Source organism: Tasmannia lanceolata, unplaced genomic scaffold, assembly GCF_043159265.1.
Source record: "Tasmannia lanceolata isolate RefF3 unplaced genomic scaffold, GAP_Taslan_0.1 ptg000008l, whole genome shotgun sequence".
In the NCBI taxonomy this organism is placed as follows: domain Eukaryota; kingdom Viridiplantae; phylum Streptophyta; class Magnoliopsida; order Canellales; family Winteraceae; genus Tasmannia; species Tasmannia lanceolata.
This window is the reverse complement of record NW_027518685.1, coordinates 8192912-8217531: the sequence shown is the minus strand read 5'-3', so window position 1 is coordinate 8217531 and position 24620 is coordinate 8192912. Positions and strand designations below refer to the sequence as shown.

General features: G+C 38.0%; 2 protein-coding genes across 2 annotated transcripts; both read right to left on the bottom strand.

Moving 5' to 3' along the window:
- Positions 1-279: 279 nt before the first annotated feature.
- On the bottom strand, positions 280-9434 carry LOC143884214 (Leucine-rich receptor-like protein kinase family protein). Its single transcript, XM_077387654.1, has 3 exons — positions 5001-9434; positions 2734-3117; positions 280-503 (listed from the first exon to the last, which is right to left on the bottom strand). Exons 1-3 carry the CDS (start codon positions 7924-7926, stop codon positions 487-489), a joined length of 3327 nt encoding a protein of 1108 aa, XP_077243769.1. The 5' UTR covers positions 7927-9434; the 3' UTR covers positions 280-486.
- A 9989-nt stretch (positions 9435-19423) lies between these two features.
- LOC143882653 (putative glutathione S-transferase parA) lies at positions 19424-21115 on the bottom strand. Its single transcript, XM_077386113.1, has 2 exons — positions 20660-21115; positions 19424-20063 (listed from the first exon to the last, which is right to left on the bottom strand). Exons 1-2 carry the CDS (start codon positions 20972-20974, stop codon positions 19719-19721), a joined length of 660 nt encoding a protein of 219 aa, XP_077242228.1. The 5' UTR covers positions 20975-21115; the 3' UTR covers positions 19424-19718.
- Between the last annotated feature and the right edge of the window lie 3505 nt (positions 21116-24620).

Here is a 24620-nt window from a genome sequence, read left to right as displayed (position 1 = left end):
CGAAGGTTCAATCACAGCTTATCTACCAAAAAAAACATAGTAAATCCTAGCTGCTAGATTAGAAATTGCAAGACCCAAAACATGTTGGCCAACCAGATCGGGTCACCTGATACAATCCTTCACCCAATTACTTCACGGAGATTCTTGAAAGCTTCTAAATGGAGTAAATTGCCCAAATAACAAGTCACATGTGGCTGTCAAAACAGACACTCTAATTCATTACGGCACACCAGCGGCAAATGCATGTAAAAACAACTACCATAAAAGAAGACGGAGAGATTTAATTGAGTGGAAAAGCGAGGAGGTGGATCTCTTTATTACCTTGGAATTTATTTGAAGGGAGACGTCCTAGTGATGTCTTCATCATGATGTTTTGTAGTAAGGGACTTCTCTTTAAACATTTCATAATCGAAATGAGAATAAAATACATGATTAACAGAAATAGATGGAAGAGTGAAACCCGTCTGCATTGTCGTGTCGCGGTACCTACAGATCTCCATGGCCTGCAAATAATTGCAAAATTAGCCTTAGCGTGTCTAGTGTCTTCATCATAATACGAAACAAAAACTAAACACACCATAAAAGTGCAGGGAGGGGATCATAGGGTCATGGTTTGAGTTGATTCAGAACCAGATTGGTCAAGAGATACCAGGTTCTTCATTTTTTTAAGATCGTTTTACAAAGTCTTTCTCCATCTCTTTTGAGATTTTCAAGCTTTAAGTTTAGCCAGGTCAAGACCCAGTCCCGTGTTGAGAAACATCCAGTTTCGAGCTGAGTTTGTAATTGTGTGGTGGAATCGGGGACTATCTCACATCTGATAGTGATGTAGGAAATTTGGAAGGGAATGCTTGGAGTTGTCTCTTTGTTTCTTGTATTGACCATCACAGTTGCCTCTCTTTTATTAATAAAATTTACCATTATTCAACTCAACTCAACTAAACCTTTGTCCCAAACTAGTTGGGGTCGGCTATTGAATCCTTTAGAAAATTTTCATGAAGAAGGTGAAAGGATCTACCCAGCTCAAAATGACTAAGTCTAATCCTGAAACTAGTTGGGTTCGTAAAGAAAATTTACCATTATTCAAAAAAGAAAAGAAAAAAGATGCAATGAAAATAATGCTATTTCTAAAAATTGGTACATGATTGGCAAAGATCAAACCATTGGATCTCTTTGAATTTTTTGGAGATGGTACGTCACTTTTGAATAACATTAGAAAAAAACAGAGATCCATCATATCACAAATACTCAAAGCTAAGTGGTTTTACTGAATCTGTATGATTTCCAATATTCAGATATGAACCTGATCATGGATCAATCGAATGAAGTTTACTGCATAAAATCAACAGCCCACATGATCAAAGTACATGAATTAAAAAGAAACAAGAAGGAAATTGATTGAAGACAAGGGAAGGTTGTATGCTTGTAAGTGTAAGTAAATAGAAGTAACGAAGAATATAGAACTTACTTTAAAGAAGATAGTAGTTAGGGCCATGGTTTTAAATTTCGACCAAAATCCGAAATTTAGGGTTTCGGTAGAGACCGAAACTGAAACGGCACATACCCGAAACGCTGCTTTATTTCGAGTTCGAAATTTCATACGAAATTTTAGGGATTTCGACTAATTTTTTCGATTTTTTAATTACTTTATACTTTATAGTTATCCCGAAATTTCAGGGATTTCGAATGAAATTGCGTAACAAATAAAATATTCCTTTTAATAGTCCATTGGATTTCGAGCGAAATTTCGGTTTCGCATAGGTACGAAATGCATATCGAAACCAAAATTTAAAACCATGGTTAGGACATTACACCATTAAATTACCAAAGGCATCATACCAATGGCACCAGAGGCACCACACCACGGGCTTGATCATGAACATCACATAAATGTCTAAAAGCAAAGGAAGCCACGTACCCTCGTTTAAAGGGGTGCGAATTATCCTACAGGAGGTGCGAATTTATCATCGCCCTACATTTATTGCAGCCCTATTTATATTCCCTATCTTTGATATGACCGGTTATTGTCATTGCATGCTTGAGATAGATTTTAAGCACAATGTGAATTAACTCAAAGGTTACCCCCAACGTAAGCATCCTAATGTGATTTGATTATTTTTTGAATACTTAATCTGACTTAGTGAATGGTTTGGGCTATCTAATTGGCAAATTGACCCATTAAGCCCCTATGTTCTGCAGAATTATCCGCGAACCTCCGACTTTGCACCAGTTTGTTAATATTTTAAATACTTCTAATGTAATTCTGTTCTATTTAACTTTAAAGATTTTTGCATATTAGCAATTCAAACCATTAGCTGTGTAGTAAAATATTTTCCAATCTATCGCGTGCTGGGGATGGTCATCAGTCATCCCATCGGACACATTATGCCACTGTCAGATGCCAATACACATGGGTCTATACCTCATGCCTTTGGGTCAAAGATAAGAAATAAGTTGCAAGTAATCCACTAAAAGTACCAAAACCTAATTGAAAATGGTTATTGATTCCACATATAACTATGCTGAAAGCTGCCAACTCATTATCCCAAAAACAGATACTAGAGAGTAGATACTAGACGGCTATATTTTAAAGAAGAACATGGTTTGAATACTACTCTCTAAAATATAGCCGTCTGGTATCTAGAGTGTATATACTACAAGTAAAGGCTATTTTACCATCTAAAAAAAAATAAAAAATGACCATAAGTAATGGCAGTATATGGTTTGAATACTAACCTTTGATAGCAGCAGCTTCTCCCAAAGGTGTTTCAGAAGTTGGAGAGGTTGGAGAAATACATGCGGTTTCTCTAGCATCGATCAACATTGCTATGACCTCTTTCATGGTTGGCCTATCGAAGGGGGATGTGCTTGTGCAAAACAATGCAATTTTGAGAACTAGTGACATCTCCTCAACTGTCCTCCTCGCACTCAAATCCAGACGCGGATCGAAAACACCAGAAGTCAGCATCATATTCTGGATTGACCTCCTCACCCAAGTAACCAGATCACCTCCTTCGTCAAGGGGCTGAACAGGAGACCTCCCAGTAATTAATTCCAATAGAACAACTCCAAAACTGTAAATGTCACATTTCTCTGTAATTTTCATCGTGTAAGCATACTCTGCAATGTTAAACAAGTGATAATCAGGCTGCATGCATCCAGAAGATAGAATCCAAATTAAGCAAGAAGTGCTTTTCATACCTTCTTTAAAAATGTTCTGAAAGCATTAGGAAGAAAATTTTAGGGAAGATACGGGACAGACGTACATAACATTCAGCAATACCGGAGAGGGAAAAAAATGAAAAGCAAATGGTAAGACATGGGCAAGGAGCAACAAAAAAAGCCAATGGATGTGCAAACAAAGATTCTAAAACTGAAAAAAAAAATGTCATTGGCAAAGTATCTTATCCTAGTAAGATGTGCAAAAAACTAGTTTGAACCTATAATCATCCTCATAAGCATCATGTTTTTACACAAACAATAAACATCTAACTAGATCCATTTCATGTAACTTACACAAATTGGTGGAGCAATCTCAGCCATGGATCTAAAATTCAAACTCAAAATGAACTCAGGTGCATATCTCAATATAATACAAGTTAGAGAGACTAAATGAATAATATGGTAAATTGGTAATGTTTCAAAGAGAAAACAGCAGAGAGAGAAAAAATAAAACTAAATTAGTAAATTGCATAACCATCATCCATAAGACAAAATCTGTCTAAATTCCTATATAATGACCATATACTTGTCTTTTTACAACTCTAAAACATTCCCCAAAGCACGGAGTCCGAAGCCAAGACACTTCCTCAATTAAACAGACCCACCACAAGACTTAAAAGTTAACTTAGATTCTAACTGTACTTAAAAACTTCCAGGCCAAAAATGTCGCTGATTATGTTAAATTGAGATCTGAAACCTGACTAAAGCCCATCCAAAAGCTTAAGTAAACATCGGAAATAATCGAAATAAATAAAAGACAACATATTTTCCTCGAGTTTTCAGTCCATCCAAGCTTGTGGGTCCCCCCTTTTGAAGTTAACATGATGAAGTGCACAACAAGGGTGGGTTTGGGTTTGGACCCTTTTTCATTCCTTGCTTCTAGGCTGAATCTTTCTTTTCTTGTTCTTAATTGTTATTGCCTTGGATTGCACCACAAACCCTTTTCTAGAGTCAAAGACAAAGAAACGATAAGAGGGTAGAACACGGTGTCATAACAATGTTTGAAAACTCAATGAGGATTCAAAACTTCGACAAGTTGGATTATTTCGACCGGTACACAGTCCGAGTTAAGGGGGTAACTTGGTTTTCTGAAAACTAGAAAAAAACATAATCAGGTACAAAATACCTAAAAAAATCTGATTTTTCCACAACCGTTTTAGATTGAAAGCTCAATTGAGTACTTGACTGAGTTTTGCATTTTAAACATTGGTAAGAAGTCCGGAATGTTATCAGAAACCAAAGACATATTCTGAGAAAATTCATTACAATAGCAGGAGGAAGAAAACCCAAATCACATAGAGCAAGTTATATGTAACAGATACATTCGACTCCGACAACATTGAGCCTTTTGTCACTAGCCAAACAGAATTCACGGAGCTTTAAGTGTCTTGGTGGTGGAAATAGGTGTCAATTACATACTAACACATTGCTCAAAAAAAAAAAAAAAACGACATACTAATGTATTGCACAATGCATTCAGTTACATCGTTAGCTCAAAAATAATATCAAGAATCATTTTAGAAGATAAAAATTAATGAACCAGAAAGGAGACAATTTTGGTTCTTGGAAAATAAGTTTGTAGAGCACATTCCCCTTGATATAGAGTATAAATGTACCATAGTATATAATACTAACAAAAAAAAAAAAACCATACCCATGTTTATTGATAAAAATTAAAAATTAAAATTTTGAGTTGGCAAGTGTCAACATAAGTAAAAAATGCATGGGAGAGATAATTTGTGTTTGCAAGATGTCCAGAATGATTTCTTAGTTATTCTTACCAGGGGCAATATAGCCATATGAACCAGCAACAGCAGACATGGATTTTGAGTGAGATAGGTCAATCAACTTGGCCAAGCCAAAATCTCCCACATGAGCTTCCAGTGTTTCATCTAGTAAAATGTTGCTGGATTTTATGTCCCGATGGATGATTTGAGGTTTGCAGTCACAGTGAAGATAGCGCAAACCCTCCGCCGCTCCAAGAGCAATCTTATAACGTGTACTCCAGTCCAGCAAATAAGTTTCCTTATTCCTGTGGAGGAGTTCCCCTAGGCTTCCATTTGCCATATATTCATAGAGAAGAAGGTTAGAGTCTTGATGGTAGCAGAAACCATAGAGTTTGACGATGTTGCGGTGACTGATCTTTCCCAGGGTCGATATCTCGGCACAGAAACTGTTGTCAGCATTAGACCCTTCTCCCCTGGATTTCAGCTTCTTGACGGCAATCAACTCACCATCAGACATAATAGCCTTGTACACTGTCCCACAGGCCCCTCTTCCAACAACAGCAGTCTCTGAGAAATTACCAGTAGCTTCTAGAAGGTCCTGATATGTGAAACCTTCTTTGGGGAAATAGTAACCATTGGACATGTCTGGCTTCTGATCTACAAATGAAAGAGATATAGGCCGCCGACGCTTTATAAACCAGCAAATCCCCACAGTAAGAACCAGGGAGATTAATCCTACAATCACTGCACATATGCTTGCTATTTTCTCTTTTGATGCATCATTCTCCATTGAAGTTGGATGTGTAGGAAAAGAAGGTGATGAAGATGGCTGGCAAGAATTTGATGCCAATCTGCATAAGCCGCTGTTTCCAAAAAAGTTGCTGTCATCCATCCTTTGAAATACCTTAGTGTTTGGAATTGCCCCTATCAGGTTATTGTTAGAGAGGTTGCATACCATGAGACTCGAGAGCTCACCAATTGATGCAGGTATTGCACCGTCGAGTTGATTGTTGTTCAAGTAGAGGGATTCCAACATTTGCAAATTCCCCAGCTCAGATGGTATCTCCCCCGAAAGAATGTTGTAGCTGATGTTAAGAGCTATTTGCAAAGAGCTAAGGTGGCCCAGCTCAAAAGGTATATGACCAGAAAAATTGTTCCCTCCCATTTGCAGCTCTGTTAGCCGGGAAAGGCTGCCTAAACTGCCTGGTATGGTCCCAATTAATCTGTTATCGGATATCTTCAGCAGTTCAAGATTTACTAGATTGCCAATCTCCTCTGGGGCATATCCAGTGAACCAATTTCTGCTAAGATCAAGCCTTTGAAGTTTTGTACAGTTTGCCAGCTCGGAAGGAATATTTCCAGAAAGTCGGTTAGATGAAATATTGAAGCTAACAAGTTCTGTGAGTCTTCCAATCTCAGGAGGAATCTGCCCTACAAAATAGTTATCTGACAAAAGGAGCCTCTCAAGTTTTTTGAGTTTGCGTACTTCTGAAGATATCGGGCCTGAAAATCGGTTTTGACACAGTTCCAGTGCAGTCAGATTCACAAGGCCGTACAGTTCGATAGGGAAGATTCCAGTAAGCTGGTTATCTCCCAACCTTAGCTGTACAAGAGAGGTGCAGGTTTTCACCCCATAAGGTATGTTACCGGATAACCTATTTGACCCAAGGCTTAGCCACATCAACTTCTGGAACTTGCAAAGTTGTTTTGGTATGCTGCCTACAAGGTTGTTCTCAGACATGTCAAGAACAGAGAGATTACTATTAGCCCCGATATGAGGAGGTATAGTACCCTCGAGATTATTGTCAAAGAGTTGCAAAGACTCCAAATGGGTAAGGTTCTGAAACTCTATTGGAATTGTACCCGTCAAATTATTGAGTGACAAATCGACGTTATATAGATAGGGTAACTGTCCAAGATCCCTGGGAATACTTCCTTGTAGAAGATTTTCAAAGAGATGAAGCAACCGAAGAGTCTGGATCTGACATAGCTCTATAGGAATGAAACCCGTTAACAGATTCTCGGAAAGATCAATCTCGATGGCGCTGCTACAATTTCCCAACTCCCATGGAATTGTTCCATTCAACTGATTAGTATAGACATAGAACTTTTTCAACTTGGATAATTTTCCAAGTTCTTTGGGAATGTCTCCGCTGAAACTATTGTCGTTCAGGGCAAGCAACTCTAAACTACTGCAATTTCCAAGTTCGGGAGGAATCCTGCCATATAAACGGTTTTGCCAAAGAATCAAAGCCGTTAGGTTCTTAAGCCTTTGAAGCTCCCTGGGAAGAACACCATCAAGCCTATTTTGTGCCAAACCTAGAATCTCCAGGCTATCGCACTCGCTGATTTCGACAGGTAATTGACCTGACAAAAAATTCAAACCTGCTCGGATAATCCTAAGTTTTTTCAACATTCTAATTGACGGGGGAATCATGCCAGTGAGATTATTATTGTAAATGACAAGCTCTTCAAGAGATGTCAGGTTTCCAATCTCCTCTGGGATTTTACCAGTGAGGTAGTTCTCACTCAAGAAAAGTTTTCGTAGGGCAGACATACTACAAAACTCGGGCAGTATTTCCCCATGGAGCCTATTTGTGCTAAGGTCTAGAACTACAACATTGGCACAGTTAGCAAGCTCTTTAGGGACAAGACCAGAAATCATGTTCTTTGACACGTTCAATACTGTTAAGTGATGGAGTTTGCAGACGCTGGAAGACAAACTTCCTGATAAATTAAATTTATGGATATTAATGGAAGTCACCTTAGAGTCAATACAGCCTATACCATTCCAACCACAAGGAGTTAGATCTGATGAATTCCAACTTTTAAGCGTGTTGTTGTTGTCAATGAGATCTTTCCTGAACTCCAGAAGCCATCTACCTTCGTCATCTAGCGATGTTACACAGATTACCCAGTAGAACCAGATAATAACCAAGGGGAAAGGGGTTATAATGCGAGAAAACCAAGTAATTATCATTTCTACAGGGCGAAGGGAGGAAAGAAGAGGTAAGTAAGTCGTCAAGTCTGAAAAGATCAACTAAATTTGAGAATAAATCAAGGGTCGGCAGTTATATGCTGCAAAAAGTCTGAAATTCCTCTTCCCCGGAGGATTTGAAGGATACAGACGTTCTTGATGAAGTATCTTTAAAAAATATTTCAAGTGCGCTATGATCCTTCAAACCAAAATGGCATTTTCAGGATTGCCGTTGAGAAGATCTCATAGACAAATATTTTCCGAAGTGAAAAGCAATGAGAGTATAATCAGGAAGAAAATACACCTATGACCATCTCCAAAGAAAATTCAAGGGAGAAAGCTTCTCCAGAGTAAAATCATGCTAAAAATGTGCAATTCTGAAGGAAACGCAAGGAAAAATCAGAGAAGCAAGAGAAAAATTAGTTCAGATCCTCCGGAACAAAGCATTAGGCATTACATCAACCAATACAGAAAACATAAATTGCTAGCCAAACGAGATCAAAAAGTGGATAACACAGTCAGAACCTCCAGTCCGCGCTTGAGATGCAGAAAAGGAGTATGAAATAAGCAAAATCCACAGGGTAAGAGCACTATCTCAAATGGAGAAGTTAGAAAAGCCAAAAAAGAGGCGCAATTCTGAAGCAAATACAAGGAGAAGCAAGATCTACACACAAAAACAGCTAAAAAAAGACTCGATTTCGTTTCTAATATCTAAAACTTACTAAATCGAGCGGGTCTGACTGAATTGCAAGAAGAAAGGAAATTACAGAGCGAAAATCACGATCTCATGCTTCTGGAAGATACAGATCCCAAGCAAGAATCATTAGAAAAGCGAAATAGATCCGAAAACGGCGTTCTCCAAAGTAAAGTTTCCTAAATCTAGGATTGCCTAGAAGAGAGGAGATCAACAACAGTAAAACAAGCATTTCATGATTACAATCACTAAATATCCCTAAAAAAGGCATTCCACAAGAAAGATCAAGATTGCCAGGGGGATCTAAGTTATAAAAACACTAGAAATTCAAGAACTGGTGCATTCTGAGGCCAAATTATCCCAAAAAAGTAATTCCGCAAGAAAGATCTGAAGGCAATGGGACCTACGTTATAAAAACACTAGAAATTCAATAAATTGATTTCCAGGAGATCTACGTTTTTTTTTAAAAAAAAACAGTAGAAATTCAAGAAATAGTGTATTCTGAGTTGAAATTTGAAGTTACAGGTAAGCATAAATGAAGAGATAAGAGGAATAGCTTTAAGAAGGGAGTGAGAAACTCGAGAGGAGCGAGTGTCAGAGTCACGAACAGAGGCAGGCCTGTTTGGCAGGAATTCGAGTCAACGACGCTTTCCAGCACTTTTAGGATCGCTTTTTGTGTTGAACGGTGTAGATACTCGTTCATTAACCCTAAAATTTCCTCCGCCATTGCTGCTGATAAGAAGAAAAGATGAGGTTTTGCCTTTTCGTTCTGGAAAGTTATGATTTCCGTGGCGACTGCGGCTAGTGGAGTCTCTCTTTCTCTAGCTTTGAAGATTTTTAGACGGCAAGGATGCTTTGAAGAAATGCGCGAGAAACCGCTATAAATTACCATAATGCCAATGGCTTCGTAAAGCGTATTTTTTAAGGCCCTGATCGTTTCAGATTGTCGATAGTGTGGGCCCAAATAAGTTCGTTTCAGATTGTTGACTTTGGGCAAATAATCGATCAGGGCCCTCACCATCCACAATCTGAAACGAACAAGGCCTAAGCGATTGCCTAGATTTAAAAAAGAAGGCACTGATCAGATTATTGTCTATTGAGGAAGTCTAAACTTAAGGGCGCCCTTTCAAAAATCAGATGAAAGGGCGCCTCCATTGGTAACTTATCAGTTATAACCGAAGTGCATTTATGACAGCACCGGGAATCTATACTATCTATATAAAGTTGGATGTGGTACACTGAGGGTGTGCCACGTGACACCCATTCAACCAAGTTTCTAATAACTGTTTTATTCGGTTACCGATTTCGAACGTCACAAATGTTTTATTCTAACAGTTAGAATGTAAATAAAGAGTCTTTATATAGATAGAAAGAAATCCAAAACGTATCACAAATATTCCTAAAATCTCTCTTTCACTCTTCGTTGTCCTAAATCTCTCTCCCCATAACAAATTATTGCCAGGTTATTTTATATTTTTTTTTTCATTTCGCTTTTGTTATTTCATATGGTCCAAACGTTCCGACTAAAAAAAACTAAACCGAATTTTTCATTTTCCTCCCCTAATTAATCTCTATTCTACGCCTATTTCCTCTAACCCTTCATCGCCTATTTTTCCTCTATAATAAAAAATAGCATCAATAAGGAAATTAATCTAAGCCGTGGTGGTGCCACGTAGGGATAATCCAATAGTTTTCTTCTGAAACATCTCTTAGCTTCCCAAAGTTTTCATGTTTCATTATGATTTTCATTAAGCAATTTGTTCATTTTCTTCTTGCACTCCTATATGCTTTTAATAAATTTTATTATTAATTTAATTTTTTTTGGCGGCCCTGTGAATGGGATTGCAACTAGTTGTAAAAAAAAATGAGTAACCAATTGGGGGTGCCGTTTCTTCTGATTATTGGAAGGGTGCCCTTCATTTTAGACTTCCTCTTGTTTACTTATGGGCTTATTATTGCTAGCAAGCTAACGGTAGATATTCAATGGAAAATCCAATTGTAAAATAGGTTGACTCGCCCCTCATAAATAGATACCAGTGATGAATTATGTATACTAACTGCTCGGAGTATCTATACTATCATATTGAGGAATGCTAAAATGAAGGGCGTCCTTGTAAAAACCCAGCTGCAAGGTGTCCTCTTGTGCAATTAAAACAATATTCTAAAGGAATCAACCTAGAAGTAAACTGAGATTGTGATGATATTGAAAACCTTTATATATAGCCTGCCTAAGACCATACTCGTTTCAGATTGTGACAACCGATTGTGAGCCTCCCAACTGATTATTGGCTGATAATTTAATGTAATTTTGGGCTAATAATTGGTTGGAGGGCTCACAATCGGTGGTCACAATCTAAAACGAACATGGCCTAATTTCGAGTCCAATAATCAGTTTTGGACTCACATATTGGGCTCTCAAAATCCAAAACAAACGAGGCCTAACGGATATGGATGGATTATAACTAAGACAAAGGTGGATCCAACCCTAAGTGGATGGGTTGACACTCCTACTGCTGGTATTTTGTTCAGGCTGTGCTTGACGTGAACAAATGGGTCCAAGGCAACCAGAGTGGAGTTTCGAGCCATTCAGCAGTGAGTGGTTCAATACACGTACATAATCATAGCCACGAAGAAAATCTAACATGTGTTTTCGTGGTTTAACAGAGGAAGGGCCCCAAGCATCCCACGTTACCACGGAACACCTTATCTCGAATATCTGTCTCCCTTTTTATTACCCCAGTTCAAAGAAAGACAGCTTCGAAAGGAAGGGAGGAAAAGGTGGAAAAAAGTGAAGATAACGTGCTGTCCTACTACCACTTGAACTTTTTATTGAAAAAATGTAGATAGTGGAGTGACTTACAATCCCTAGAAAAGCAACAGAATTCACCCCCACTATGACATGGCTTATGAGAAATAGAAATAGACAAAACGGGAGAAGATTAGACTTCTTCTGATTGTGAATGCGAGGCATTTAGTAGATGTTAAGAAAAAGTGGACTTTCTATATTTTAAAAGTTCCACAACCACGTGTCCAAAGCTCAGGCACCAGTCAGTCCAAAGTCTGGGACTGTCGGCAGGACGCTTTTCCAAATAGCATTTTTTAAAGGGAAGTGATATATTAGCACCCTTTTCTTCCCGCTACCTTGACTTAGTGTTAGGGGGTGGCCTGGGGAACCAAAGGGGGCGAATATATCGCTTTCTATTTTTGAAATCGAGATTTTTCCTAGATTAAAACATATCTACCAGAATCCCCTCAAAATTTTCATAATTACCAGTGATACAATTTTAAGCCTAAAATAGTTTTTTATTTTTTATTTTACCCATTATACACTTCATTATATTACCATTAGAAATCCCTAAAATCTCTCCATCACTAATGCTCTGTTTGGATGCTATTAATTCGTTGGGAGATCTATATCCCAGCTGTCAAAGGGGAGATTAAAGGGGAGATCTAAAGCAGATCAGTCAACGGGGGATTAGGAGTGGAAGAAAGAAACATTGTTTGGTTTGTCTTGCAAATATTGGGGGGATTTGGGGTAAGGGCAAAAATATTTCCCCAAGATCTTCTCTAAAAATTTCATCGGTTTGAAGAAATTTGGAGAGAAGATCTTGAGTGTGCCACATCACCCGACCGTCGCCCGACAACGCTAGTGGTCAAAGACCTTAAAAGGCAACCAAACAATCTGAAGAAGATGTTCTTCCCTCAATCTCCTTAAAAATAGGCAACCAAACAGAGCATAAAGCAGAATTAAATCCTTTGAAAATCTCTCTCTCTCTCTCTCTCTCTCTCTCTCTTAAAGGCAAGATGGTGAAATAGTGTAAGCTCGAACAGACCGTTATTATTCAAAAAAAACAAAAAAACAACAACAGCAGTACGTACTACTACCCTTGGATGATCCAAACCGTCCATTTGATGGGCACAGTATGATCTAACCGTCCATTTGATGGGCACGCTGTTGTATGATCCAAAACATCCATTTGATGAGCCACAACTTAAATAGATTGTGGCCCAAAAATCACTTCCATAGGATGATCCCAACCGTCAGATCTATAGCAGTTTCTATAATATGCAGTTCCTCAATAGATCAGAGAGTTGGGATTATCTTATGGAAATGATTTTTTGGCCACATCCTATTTACATTGTTGCCCATCAAAGGGATGGTTGGATCATAGAACAGTGTGCCTATCAAATCAAATGAATGGTTGGATCATGCTACGGTGGGCCCATCAAATGGATGGTTCTCATCATCCCACAGTGTGACACGTACAATACTTTTTGAAAAATAATGGACTATACGGGCTTACACCATGTAAAATCTTGCAAGAGATGTTGCCTTCATGAGCGAGATTTTTAGGCTGTCAAATGAGAGATTTTAAGGATTTCTAAGTATCTAGAACTAGGGGTAAAATGGATAAAAGAAAGGGGATTCTTGTAGATACGTTTTTATCTAGCGAGTTTTTAGTAGTTTTCCCTTTTTCTTATGTGATGGAACGAAAAATATGAGCAGGCAACGTACAAGCACGGTCAACGTAGCAATTAGGCATTGCTACCAAAATTTGCATCTTTGGAACCATTCTAACCCTCCAATTTGTTGTCATTAAATGAATGATGAGAAAACAAAAAAACAACTATCTATAATTCAACAACCAAAAGAAAGATCAGTTCTTTAGGATCCTTCCTTTCTTCAAAGGAAACAAACAGAATTGATATTGATGCATGACACATCCATAGCAAAGCCTAAATGGTTTGGGTCATTGAACAAGTGGCCCCCACTGGTGAAGATCTTTGATGAAGAGCGCAGCGGAATTCCCGCCAATCCGATTCTATAGAATCCTGCAGAACTTGGGTGCTCAAAATCAATGTGAATGGATGCCAATATGGTTATATTGGAAGAGAGCTTAGGGTACTGTTTCTGAAAAACACTTGTTCCCTCAGGAGGGTGTTGATATACAACTCTCTTTGCAGCACATACGAAAGTGATTTTCTTGATTAACGGGAAAGTATTTATACTCCCATGGGGTGGTGGGTGCTTATTTTCCAGCAACTTTTCTGGAAAGGCTTTTCCACCTCCACTCGGGAGAGGCTTCTTCATTTCCAACTATTTTCCTTGGAAAGGCTCTTCCATCTCCACTCGGGAGAGGCTACTCCATTTCCAACACGGCCTATCAATTAGGTTCGTTAGATCTTTGATCAGGAGCCCATAAACAACATATATGAGAGACTCATCTACTCCACTCATTGGGCCCCACACCACCAATCACACGCACCACCTAAGACAACTACTCTCTCACTAGGTGAAATATTGTCAACCCCCTGATGGGCCACCCACACCAAGTTGGTCCACCAACTGATGTGGTAGGTACATCCCCTTCCAATGTCCCCATCGCACATGCCATACAATTGATAAAAGCACCCTTTCAAAATCAGTTTGTTTATACAAAATAATATATAATTGCAAGTTGGAAAACAAGTGCAATTGGCTTTGTGTAATCTGTCTGGGGATTATCACGCGATGATCTTCACTAATGGCTATACTAAGAGCATCACGGATTACCGATCGAGGGCTGATGGCCACACGATCCAACAACTGGTACTTCTGAATTGTGATCACGGTTAGGATTAGTCCTAACAATCGAGATAGACTATCGTGGCTGTGTACACAGTACAAACCGTTGATACGGTGGACTATCATAATGGCCTAGATGGTCATGGAAACCAAGATTAACTTCTCAAAATGCCCGGCCAGAATACTTTATAACGAGGAAAATGCTACTAAGACAATGACCGTTGTTCTACAAGATTGGCCGTGGTCTTGATTTCAGGTACAAATCCCCGTCTTGGACCCGAAAAATTACCTTTTACCATATGTTACCATTCTTATTAGGAAAAATTGCCACTGGGGGACACCAAAATAAAAGAATTGTGAAATGGACAAAATTTTGAAGATTTGTTAAAGAGGGTTGATAACCCCCTTTTGAGAGTTTTATAACCCCATTTAGAGGGTTGATAACCCCCTTTTAGAGACTTGATAACCCCCATTTCGTCCCTCTGTAACAAATTTTCAAATGTGTGTACCCCGTTCACAATTCTTGTATTTTGGTGTCCTCCATTGGCAATTTTTCCTTCTTATTATACAATGAGAGAGAGAGAGAGAGAGAGAGAGGGGTTGGGTCAATAACTTATGGATCAATTACCAATGGGGGACAAAAATTAGGTGGAATTATCAACAGGACCCATGCTTTTCAGAAATTATCAACGAGTGACAAAAGAGGTCTTGTCATTAAAAAATGGACAAAAATGCCATTTTCTTAAGCAACAAGTTTTGCTTTTTCACTATTCCCTTTTTTTTTTAGTTTTTCATTTTTAACTTTGTTTTTTTTACCTCACCAGTCATCTTCTTCATCATTTAGCCACCATTGGAGGCGGGAAAACTCAAAAATTTGAAACGTGAGTTCATTCCCATCTCTGTCTCAATATCTAGGTTTTGTTTTTCATTTGATTTAAGGTTTTGCATTTCTCCTTCTCTCTTTCAATGGAGGATGAGGAAGATGAATCATACAACAGAAAGAAAAAAACATGAAAATGAACGAGTGAAAAAAAACAGGAAGTAAAAACGTGTTCATAAGGGACTTCATAAGCCCATTCGGAATTTGGTAACCCCATTTTGATACTGGATAACCCCAACCCCAGAGACTTAAAAACCCCCTTCCAAAACTCCAGTACCTTTGGGCAATTTTAAGGGTCTTGATAAGCCCATTCGTAAATTTGTAATCCCATTTTGATACTAGATAACCCCAATCCCAAATACTTGAAAACCCCCTTCCAAAACTCTAGTACCCTCGGCCAATTTTCAGGGACTTGATAAGCCCATTTGGAAATTGGTAACCCCATTTTGATACTTGATAACCCCAATCCTAGAGACTTGAAAACCCCCTTCCAAAACTCTAGTACCCTCGGCCAATTTTCAAGGACTTGGTAAGCCCATTCAGAAATTGGTAACCCCATTTTTTATACTAGATAACCCCAATCCCAGAGACTTGAAAACCCCCTTCCAAAACTCTAGTACCCTTGGCCAATTTTTAAGGACTTGATCACCCCATTCGAAAATTGGTGACCCCATTTTTTATACTAGATAACCCCAATCCTAGAGACTTGAAAACCCTCTTCCAAAACTCCAGTACCCTCGGCCAATTTTCAAGCACTTGATAAGCCCATTCGAAAATTAATAACCCTACTTTTGAGAGCTACTAACCCCCTTCCAGAGAGTTGATAAACCGCTTCTGCAACAAAACCCCCTGCCTATAGCAACTCTTCTAATGGTATTATAATTCTGTTAATGATAGAAATAACAAAAGAAATGGATGTTGTTTTCATTCAATGTGCTTCATGTATTACATCCCAATTTGTGTATTACAAAAAAAATAAATTTAAGTAAATCAAAAAATGTGTAACCCATTCATGTATTACATCAACTTTTTCTTATACAACCACTTGTCTTCCAAAACAGTGAGTGAAGCCATCCATGCATTATCTCCAGAACTCAACCTAAAAACAAATCGCTTAAACCCTAAACAAGATAAATCAGAAACAAAGGAATGAAAAATAGTGCAAAACCCTAAAAAAAAAAGAAAAACAAAACCTAAATACAAAGAGATAGATGGTAAGAACTCAACATTCAAGTTTTCAAGATTTGTCAGCAACAATGGTGGCTGAACAAGGAGGAAGATGACTAGTAGGGTAAAAAATCAAAAAGGTGATAATAGAAAAGTAAAATAAGAGGAAAGAAGGAGAAAACAAGGTCAAAACGTGTTGTAAATGCCAAAGGATATTTTCGTCCAGCTTTTACTGACATGACCTCTTTTGTCCCCAGTTGATAATTTTTGGAAAGCATGGGTCCTGTTGATAATTTCGCCTAATGTTTGTTCCCCATTGGTAATTGGTCCATAACTTATTTCGGTAGTGGTTTTCATATCCTACCTTTTGAGTTTGGGTCACTGTCTTATTTCAAATCAGACCTCCCATTAGAGTATCCTAAAACCAAATAAACTGTTATTTGTCAATTTGAATAAGGTCTTTGAACATTACGAAATTACCCATCATGAATAGACTTAAATGAATTAAGGAACAATTACCAATGGGAGACAAAAATTAGGTGGAATTATCAACATGACCCATGCGTTTCTGAAATTATCATTGAGGGACAAAAGAGGTCTTGTCAGTAAAGCTAGATGAAAATGCCATTTTCTTAAGCAACACGTTTTGCTTTTCCACTTTTCCCTCTTCTCTCTTCTTTCCCTCTTTTTTTACATTTTCATGTTCAACTTTGTTCTTTTTACCCTACCATGTTCTTTTTACATTTTCATGTTCAACTTTCTTCTTCATCGTTTAACCACCATTGGATGTGAGAAAGCTTGAAAACTTGAAACACGAGTTCATTCCCATTTATCTCTCCGTATCTAGGTTTTGTTTTTCATTTGTTTTGGGGTTTTGCATTTCTCCTTCTCCCTTTAAATGGTGGATGAGGAAGATGAATCATAGAGTAGAAAGAAAAAAATAGTGAAAATGAACAAGTGAAAAAACCAGGAAGTAAAAATGTGTTCATAAGGGGCTTGATAAGCCCATTCGGAAATTGCTAACCCCATTTTGATGCTGGATAACCCCAATCCCAGAGACTTGAAAACCCCCTTCCAAAACTCCAATACCCTTGGCCAATTTTCAGGGACTTGATAAGCTCATTCGTAAATTGGTAACCCCATTTTGATACTAGATAACCCCAATCCCAAAGACTTGAAAACCCCCTTCCAAAACTCAAGTACCCTTGGCCAATTTTCAGAGACTTGATAAGCCCATTAGGAAATTGGTAACCCCATTTTTGATACTGGATAACCCCAATCCCAAAGACTTGAAACCCCCTTCCAAAACTCTAGTACCCTCAGCCAATTTTCAAGGACTTGATAACCCCATTTTGATACTGGATAACCCCAATCCCACAGACTTGAAAACCCCATTCTAAAACTCCAGTACCATCGGCCAATTTTCAGGCACTTGATAAGCCCATTCGAAAATTGGTAACCTTGCTTTTGAGTGTTGCTAACCCCCTTCCAGAGAGTTGATAAACCCCTTCTGCTACAAAACCCCCTGCCTATAACAACTCTTCTAGTGGCATTACAATTATGCTCATGATAGAAATAACAAAAGAAATGGATGTTGTTTTCATTAAATGTGCTTCATGTATTACATCCCAATTTGTGTATTACAAAAATATTTAAGTATATCAAAAAATGTGTAGCCATCCATACATGTATTACATCAAAATTTTCTTGTATAACCACTTGTCTTCCAAAAAGTGAGTGAAGCCATCCATGCATTATCTCTAGAACACACCCTAAAATACAAACCGCTTAAACCCTAAACAAGATAAATCAGAAACATAGGAATGAAAAATAGTGCAAAATTCTAAAAAAGAAAAAGAAAAAAGAAAACCTAGATACAGAGAGATATATGGTAAGAACTCAACATTCAAGTTTTCAAGACTTGCCAGCAACAATGATTAAAGTTTTCATTGTTTTCAAGACTTGCCAGCTACAATTATTCGGCCGATCTAGATAGTAACAGCCGAATAATTAAAACCTAGTCAGCTTGATATCGTTAAAATTTGCCTAATGCGCCTGTTTCCATTGATGGAACTGACACAACCTTGGTGAAAATGATAAGTAACCCCTAGACGATCAGACAGGCGAGCCAAAAAACGGGTCCCTTTTAGGTAGGAGTGCAACTTGGGTTGGGCCCATCCACAAACAGGTTTTACCCGATTTACTTAATTTCTGGTTGTGGCCTTAGGAAACCCAACCCAATCCGAAGCCTGCCCAAGTTGTAGGTGGGCCGTATCAATTGTGAGTGTTAAAGGGCATTTTGGTAGTTTTCTCGTATGACGTCCCTACATGATAGATATTTATAAAAGGAAAATGTTATCGGCACTACTGTATTTTGATGGCACTCCTCACTTTATTAAAAGTACGGTGATCCAAACCGTCCATTAGATGGGCCACAACTTAAATAGGTTGTGACCAAAAAAATATTTCCATAGGTTGATCCTAACCCTCCGATCTATAGGTGCATTTAGATCGGAGTGTTAGGATCAACCTACGGAAATGATTTTTGGGCCACAGCTAATGGACGGTTTGGATCATCCTATGGTGCGGGCCATACCATACTTTTAATAAAGAGTGGAGTGCCCTCATCAAAATAAAGTAGTGATGGTAACATTTCCCTTTTAAAATTGACATTCTTTTGTCCTTTTACCAACTTACTATAAGTTAGTAAAAATCCAAACAAAATAAAGCCCAAAAAAATAGGGAAATGTTATCAGCACTACTGTATTTTGATGATCCCACTCCTCACTTTGTTAAAAGTACAGTATGGCCCGCACCATAGGATGATCCAAACCGTCCATTAGATGGGCCACAGCCTAAATAGGTTGTGCCCCAAAAGTTATTTCCATAGGTTGATACTAACCCTTCGATCTATAGAGGGTTAGGGTAAACCCTCTACATTCAGTCCCTCTACAGATTGGACGGTTAGGAACTACCTATGGAAATGATTTTTGGGGCACAACCTATTTAGGCTGTGGCCCATCTAATGGACAGTTTGGATCATCCTATGGTTCGGGCCATACCTTACTTTTAATAAAGTGAGGAGTGTGATCATCGAAATACCGTAGCGCTGATAACATTTCTCAAAAAATAAACGCTTTCTACTTGTTTAAATAAAATGAGAGAGAGAGAGAGAGAGAGAGAGAGAGAGAGAGAGAGAGAGAGAGAGATTTGTTTTATTGACGATGGCAACATCTCATTACCAAAACACAAGCTCGAAGGCATTATTACACAAAACCTTGAAAACTAAGAAAATAAAAAGAACAACCCATCGAGGTTTGTTTTATTGACGATGGCAACAACATCTCATTACCAAAACACAAGCTCGAAGGCATTATTACACAAAACCTTGAAAACTAAGAAAATAAAAAGAACAGCCCATCCATAACTACTGCTACATATTCCATCGAGTACTATTTCACTTGTGTTCGTTTAATCTCTATCGTGGCTTACTCTATTCCAAGCCTTTTCTTTAAGACGCCCAAAATCTCATAGACCTTGTGGGGGTCTGGAAGTGTCTTGGAGACACTCTCCTTCTCCATGCACCTCTTCACCCAACCCATCAGCTTAGGGCACTCTTTTTCTATACTAAAATTCCCGCATGTCTCATACGAGTAAAACCAGCAAGAGGACGGGATCATGACAACATCCAAGAACCCGAAGGTATCGCCTCCGAAATACAGCTTCTCTCCGAGCTCTTCTTCCAACACCTTCAAGCTCTCTATAAATCCATTTTTAGCTTCCTCTTGAGCCTCTCCTTTGTTTTTCCATATCTTCCCCGCATAATCTAATACCTGTACATTTGGTATTTAGATAGTTCATAAACGAGCTCCGATGTATTCTTTGTTGAAGTATCAGTGATTAAGGTCTTGTTTCTTTTAGATTATAACAACCGATTGTGGAGTCCCCAACCGATTGTCATAATCTAAAACAAACAGGGCCTAAATAACACCAATTAACTCTATCAGCTTAAGCTTTTGGAATAATTGGTTGTTCCACATGGTATCAAAGTTATTGCCTCATGTCAGGTCTTGGGTTTAAAACCCATTAAGTACTTGATATTAAAAACCCACGCACGTGTACGACCAACCCAGAAAAAGAGGGGCTACACGTGAGTGTTGAAGTATGAATCATTAAATGAGATTTTATATGCCGCCCTTAATATGTGATCCAAGCATCAAGGTGATTATTCAATTTTTTTCTCTTGATCCTTGGATCAACTATCAAGGGTGGCCTCCCCTTACACTTGCATGCACACCCACTCACCATATAATTTCTCATGATTAAATAACACCAACTGTAACGGCTTAAGCTTTTAGAGTAACTGGTTGTTTCACATATTTTGACTAAAGAGATAATTTTTATTCCTAAAACACGACGGAAAACTCACCTTCTTGTCAATGAAATCTGCCCAGAACCTCGCCTTGGCCCGTTCGTAAGGTGCTTGTGGCATTAAAGGAGATTTTTCCTTCCAAACTTCATCGATGTACTCAACTATGATGACAGATTCGCAGATTGGCTTCCCTTTATGGATGAGTACAGGGATTTTCTTATTGATGGGATTCGACTTCAATAGGAGGGGACTCTTATCGCTGAGATTTTCCTCTCTGTATTCGTAGACGACCCCTTTCTCGGCCAAGGCTACTTTCGCTCTCATCCCATATATGCTAGGCCAGAAACCTAAGAGAATGACTTCATCAGCCATTAGAGAGAAAAAAAAACTTGGAAAAATAAAAATACTTAGTTTTGAACAACAATCCCAAAAGGAAGAATGGATGGTGGACTGGGAAAGATTGAGATTTACGAAGGGGAGGGATGGAGTTTATAGCTTTTGGGGAGATTACATCAGGGAGAGGTATTTTTTTTAAAAAAAAACTTTAATGTCACTGCATGTGTCACAAATTTCCATTGACGTCTACTCAGAATATTTAAACCTGGAGAGGTTTTTTTTTTTTTTAAAAACTTTAAAAGAGATGTCACTGCATGTGTCACAAATTTCCAATGACGTCTACTCAGAATATTTAAAACCCGATCAAGTGGCCATGCAAGTAAAAGACAGAGATGGAAGGGTCATTCAATATAAATAATTTTCGAGGTACAACCTACTTGCACTGTGGCCCAACAAATGAATGGTTTGGATCATCCTATGAAGTGGGCCCCAATGTACTTTAAAAAAAAAATGCTTGACTTTACGGTCCCACACCAGTTAAATTTTTGTTCCAGGCAGTTTTAGCAAAATTTTGGTCCCATCCCATGTTTGGTTGCCTTTTAGCACTAGGTTTATTTTAATCCCACTCTTGTAATGATTGCTTGTTTGGGATTTTTTTTAACCCCACTTTTCATCCCATCCCAAAATAATCCCAGGAACCAAAAATAAGCTTGAGAAAAAAAAATTTCTTCTCAAGAGTTCAAGTAACCAAATAAAGTTTTTTTTTTCCCACCATAGTCCGATCAACCAAACATGGGTTTTTTATTTTACCGGGATACTTCTAGGACTTTTTTTTTCCCACCTATCTCCCATGGTATTTTTTTCTCCCACATAACTCCCGGGAACAAAAAAAACCCGGCAACCAAACAGAGAAGAAAGACAAGTGCAATTTGGTTTCCTGGTTCTTAGAGAACCCATTTGAATGGGCTGGTTTCGGGTGGGGTCCTTGGTCGCCCCAAGCTGAAACTGCCTCCAATATGCTTACCATATTAGAAAATGAAGTAAAAAAATGAGAAAAATTGTCTTGATCAAGGGTTAAATTTACAAACAAATAGTACCATAAACATATTAGCTTAGTCCGCTTATGGCCAAAAAAAAAAAAACAAAAAAAAAACCAACCAAATCTAATGTAGGAGAGGCGGAGAGACTCAAGTTGGGATTTGTCGATTTCCTGCAGGGTAGCTAAATAAGTAAATATTGCTAGATATTATGCAGAAAATATACTATTGGGGCATAGGAATATGTTAGTAATCTTAAATCCATTTTTTAAGTAAAATGGATTCCCCTTTTTTTCTAGCAGTTCTCTAACTAAAATTATTTTCAATAACTACCGAAATGCTAATTATGGTTGTGTATACTAAATTTTTATTTTTTTTGAAAAAAAACCATTTACGTCTAATTAAAGTGATGATCTTTGTTGTTGTTGTTGTTGTTTTCTTTCCTCCTTTTGGTGGGTGTGGGTGTGTGTGGGTGGGGGCGGGGGGTGTTTTAATTGTATTTGTGGTCAGAAATTAGGTGGGGATGAAAGCCCGGTCTTATAAGAAAAATGTAGCCCTTGTTTGCTTGGATTGCAGGAATTTATAGGGAAAATTTGGAAAGGAAAAATAATGGGATTTTTGCTGATTGGTCCTACATGGCAAAATAATTGCTAATTAGTCCCTAAGAAAAGCATATTAGCTGAACAGTCGTACTTTTAGAAAATATTTGCTAAAATGTCCCTAAAACTTACGAACTTCATTTTCTCCGTTAAAATATTTTTAAAATGGCAAATATTTTTTGGATTTGAGTAATAAATTTTTTATTTCGAATAACACATTTTTTGCTTCGAGTAACACCTTTTGGCTCCGAATAACACCTTTTGCCGTGCAAAACTCCAAATTCAGCATGAAGATAAAACCCCAAATTCACATTAAATCGATCCAAATATCCCTAAATATGCAGAAAAAATGCAAGAAATTATAGAGTATGAAAACATCAATGCAGCAAAGAAATTGCTGAGTTTTTTACCACGATTCGGCGTGAGTAGGAGAAAACGAGGTGAAGCCTTGGGATTTCTCTTTTGCATCCAAGATTCAGAGGAAACGAGGAGGATTCGCCAGAGAAAAGAGAAGATTTCACCGGAGATAAGCGGAGTTTCACTCGTCTTCACTTGTTCGGAGGTTTGATTCGAGTAGGAAAATTTTAGGGTTCGAGTTAGAAAGGTAAAACGAATGGGTAAAGTAAGCTAGGGGCATTTCAGTCCTTAAATTATGTTTCTTTTAAAAAATGGCATTTATTTGAGTATTTTTAAAAAGCAGCATTTTCTTGTCATATTTTCAACTCTCTAACATGTAACAGTCATCAACCCTAAAAATCATTTGAATGGTCTGATTTCGGCTGAGGTCATTGGCGGCATCGAGCTGAAGCAGCCTCCAATATGCTTAACATAATAGAAAGGGAATTGCTACCATTCACGAGGTGGCTGGTCTGTCATGCGACACAGCAGCTGGGAAATTGCTTTTGCAATGGACCCTAGCAAATCCCTATTAGAAAATGAAGTAAAAATGACAAAAATTGTCTTGATCAAGGGTTGAATTTACAAACAATTAAGTACCATAAACATATTAGCCGTCACCTAAGACCACATTTGACCTTTTTAGTCCGCTTATGGCAAAAAAACCAAACTAAGATCTATGGCAAAGATACCAAACTAAGATCTAACGTAGAATTGGAGAGGTGGAGAGACTCAAGTTGGGATTTGTATGACGTCCTCTACGGTAGTTAAATAAGTAAATATTGCTAGATATTTTGCAGAAGGGATTTGCTAGTGTTGAGATGATGTTTCCAGAGAGATGAAGTTTGCAGATTACCATATCCACTTATCTCGGTTTACAGCTTATCACCTTACATTCAAATTTGTTTTTTTTATTGCTGTAACTGAACAGATTGATTAGAAGATATTATTTGTATCTAAACCAATAGGATTAGAGTCCCAACCATCCAAATAACTCTCTTTAACTCTCTTTTACATATGCAAATAACTCTTATACGAATCCAAAGTTATTTGCTAGTGTCCATCGCAAAAGGCATTTAGTGGATGGGCTGTTGAATGTGAGAGCAGCCACACAGGCTCACTTTTCGGCAGATTTTGTCTTCATTCACGAGGTGGACGCTAGTATATCCCTTTTGTGATGGACGTTAGCAGAAAATATACTCTTGGGTAATCTTATTAGATGCCATATTTGATTAATCGGCTTGTCCCTTCGCTTGTGACATCCTTATGAACCAGTTTTTCTAACAGCTCTCTAACTACAATTATTTTTAATAACTACCGAAATACTAATGATGGTTATATATTTTAGATACTAATTTTTTTCACAAAAATGACTTTAACTCTAATTAGGCCCTGTCCGCTTCAGATTATGATAACCGGTTCTCTGCCGTAAACCTATTATTGGACACAAATTTAAATGTAATTTTGAGTCCAATAATAGGTTTTCTGGTTAGAATCGGTTGTCATAATCTGAAACGTACATGCCCTTAAAGTGATGAACTGTTGTGGCATTTTGAGTCTTAACTTACGAATGGATGGTAGTTTCAACTTTATTGTCTTTGGAGTTGAGCTGCACAGTCTAGAAGACCGTTTTACCTTGTTAGTGGCGAA

What these genes read in the sequence shown, in the direction of transcription:
- LOC143884214 (XM_077387654.1), bottom strand. Translation starts at nt 7,926, where the DNA reads ATGATAATTACTTGGTTTTCTCGCATTATAACCCCTTTCCCCTTGGTT. An exon ending in ATATGGCTATATTGCCCCTG is followed by an intron (nt 3,118 to 5,000) that starts GTAAGAATAACT and finishes TTAACATTGCAG; the next exon opens with AGTATGCTTACACGATGAAA.
- LOC143882653 (XM_077386113.1), bottom strand. Translation starts at nt 20,974, where the DNA reads ATGGCTGATGAAGTCATTCTCTTAGGTTTCTGGCCTAGCATATATGGG. An exon ending in CAGATTTCATTGACAAGAAG is followed by an intron (nt 20,064 to 20,659) that starts GTGAGTTTTCCG and finishes CCAAATGTACAG; the next exon opens with GTATTAGATTATGCGGGGAA.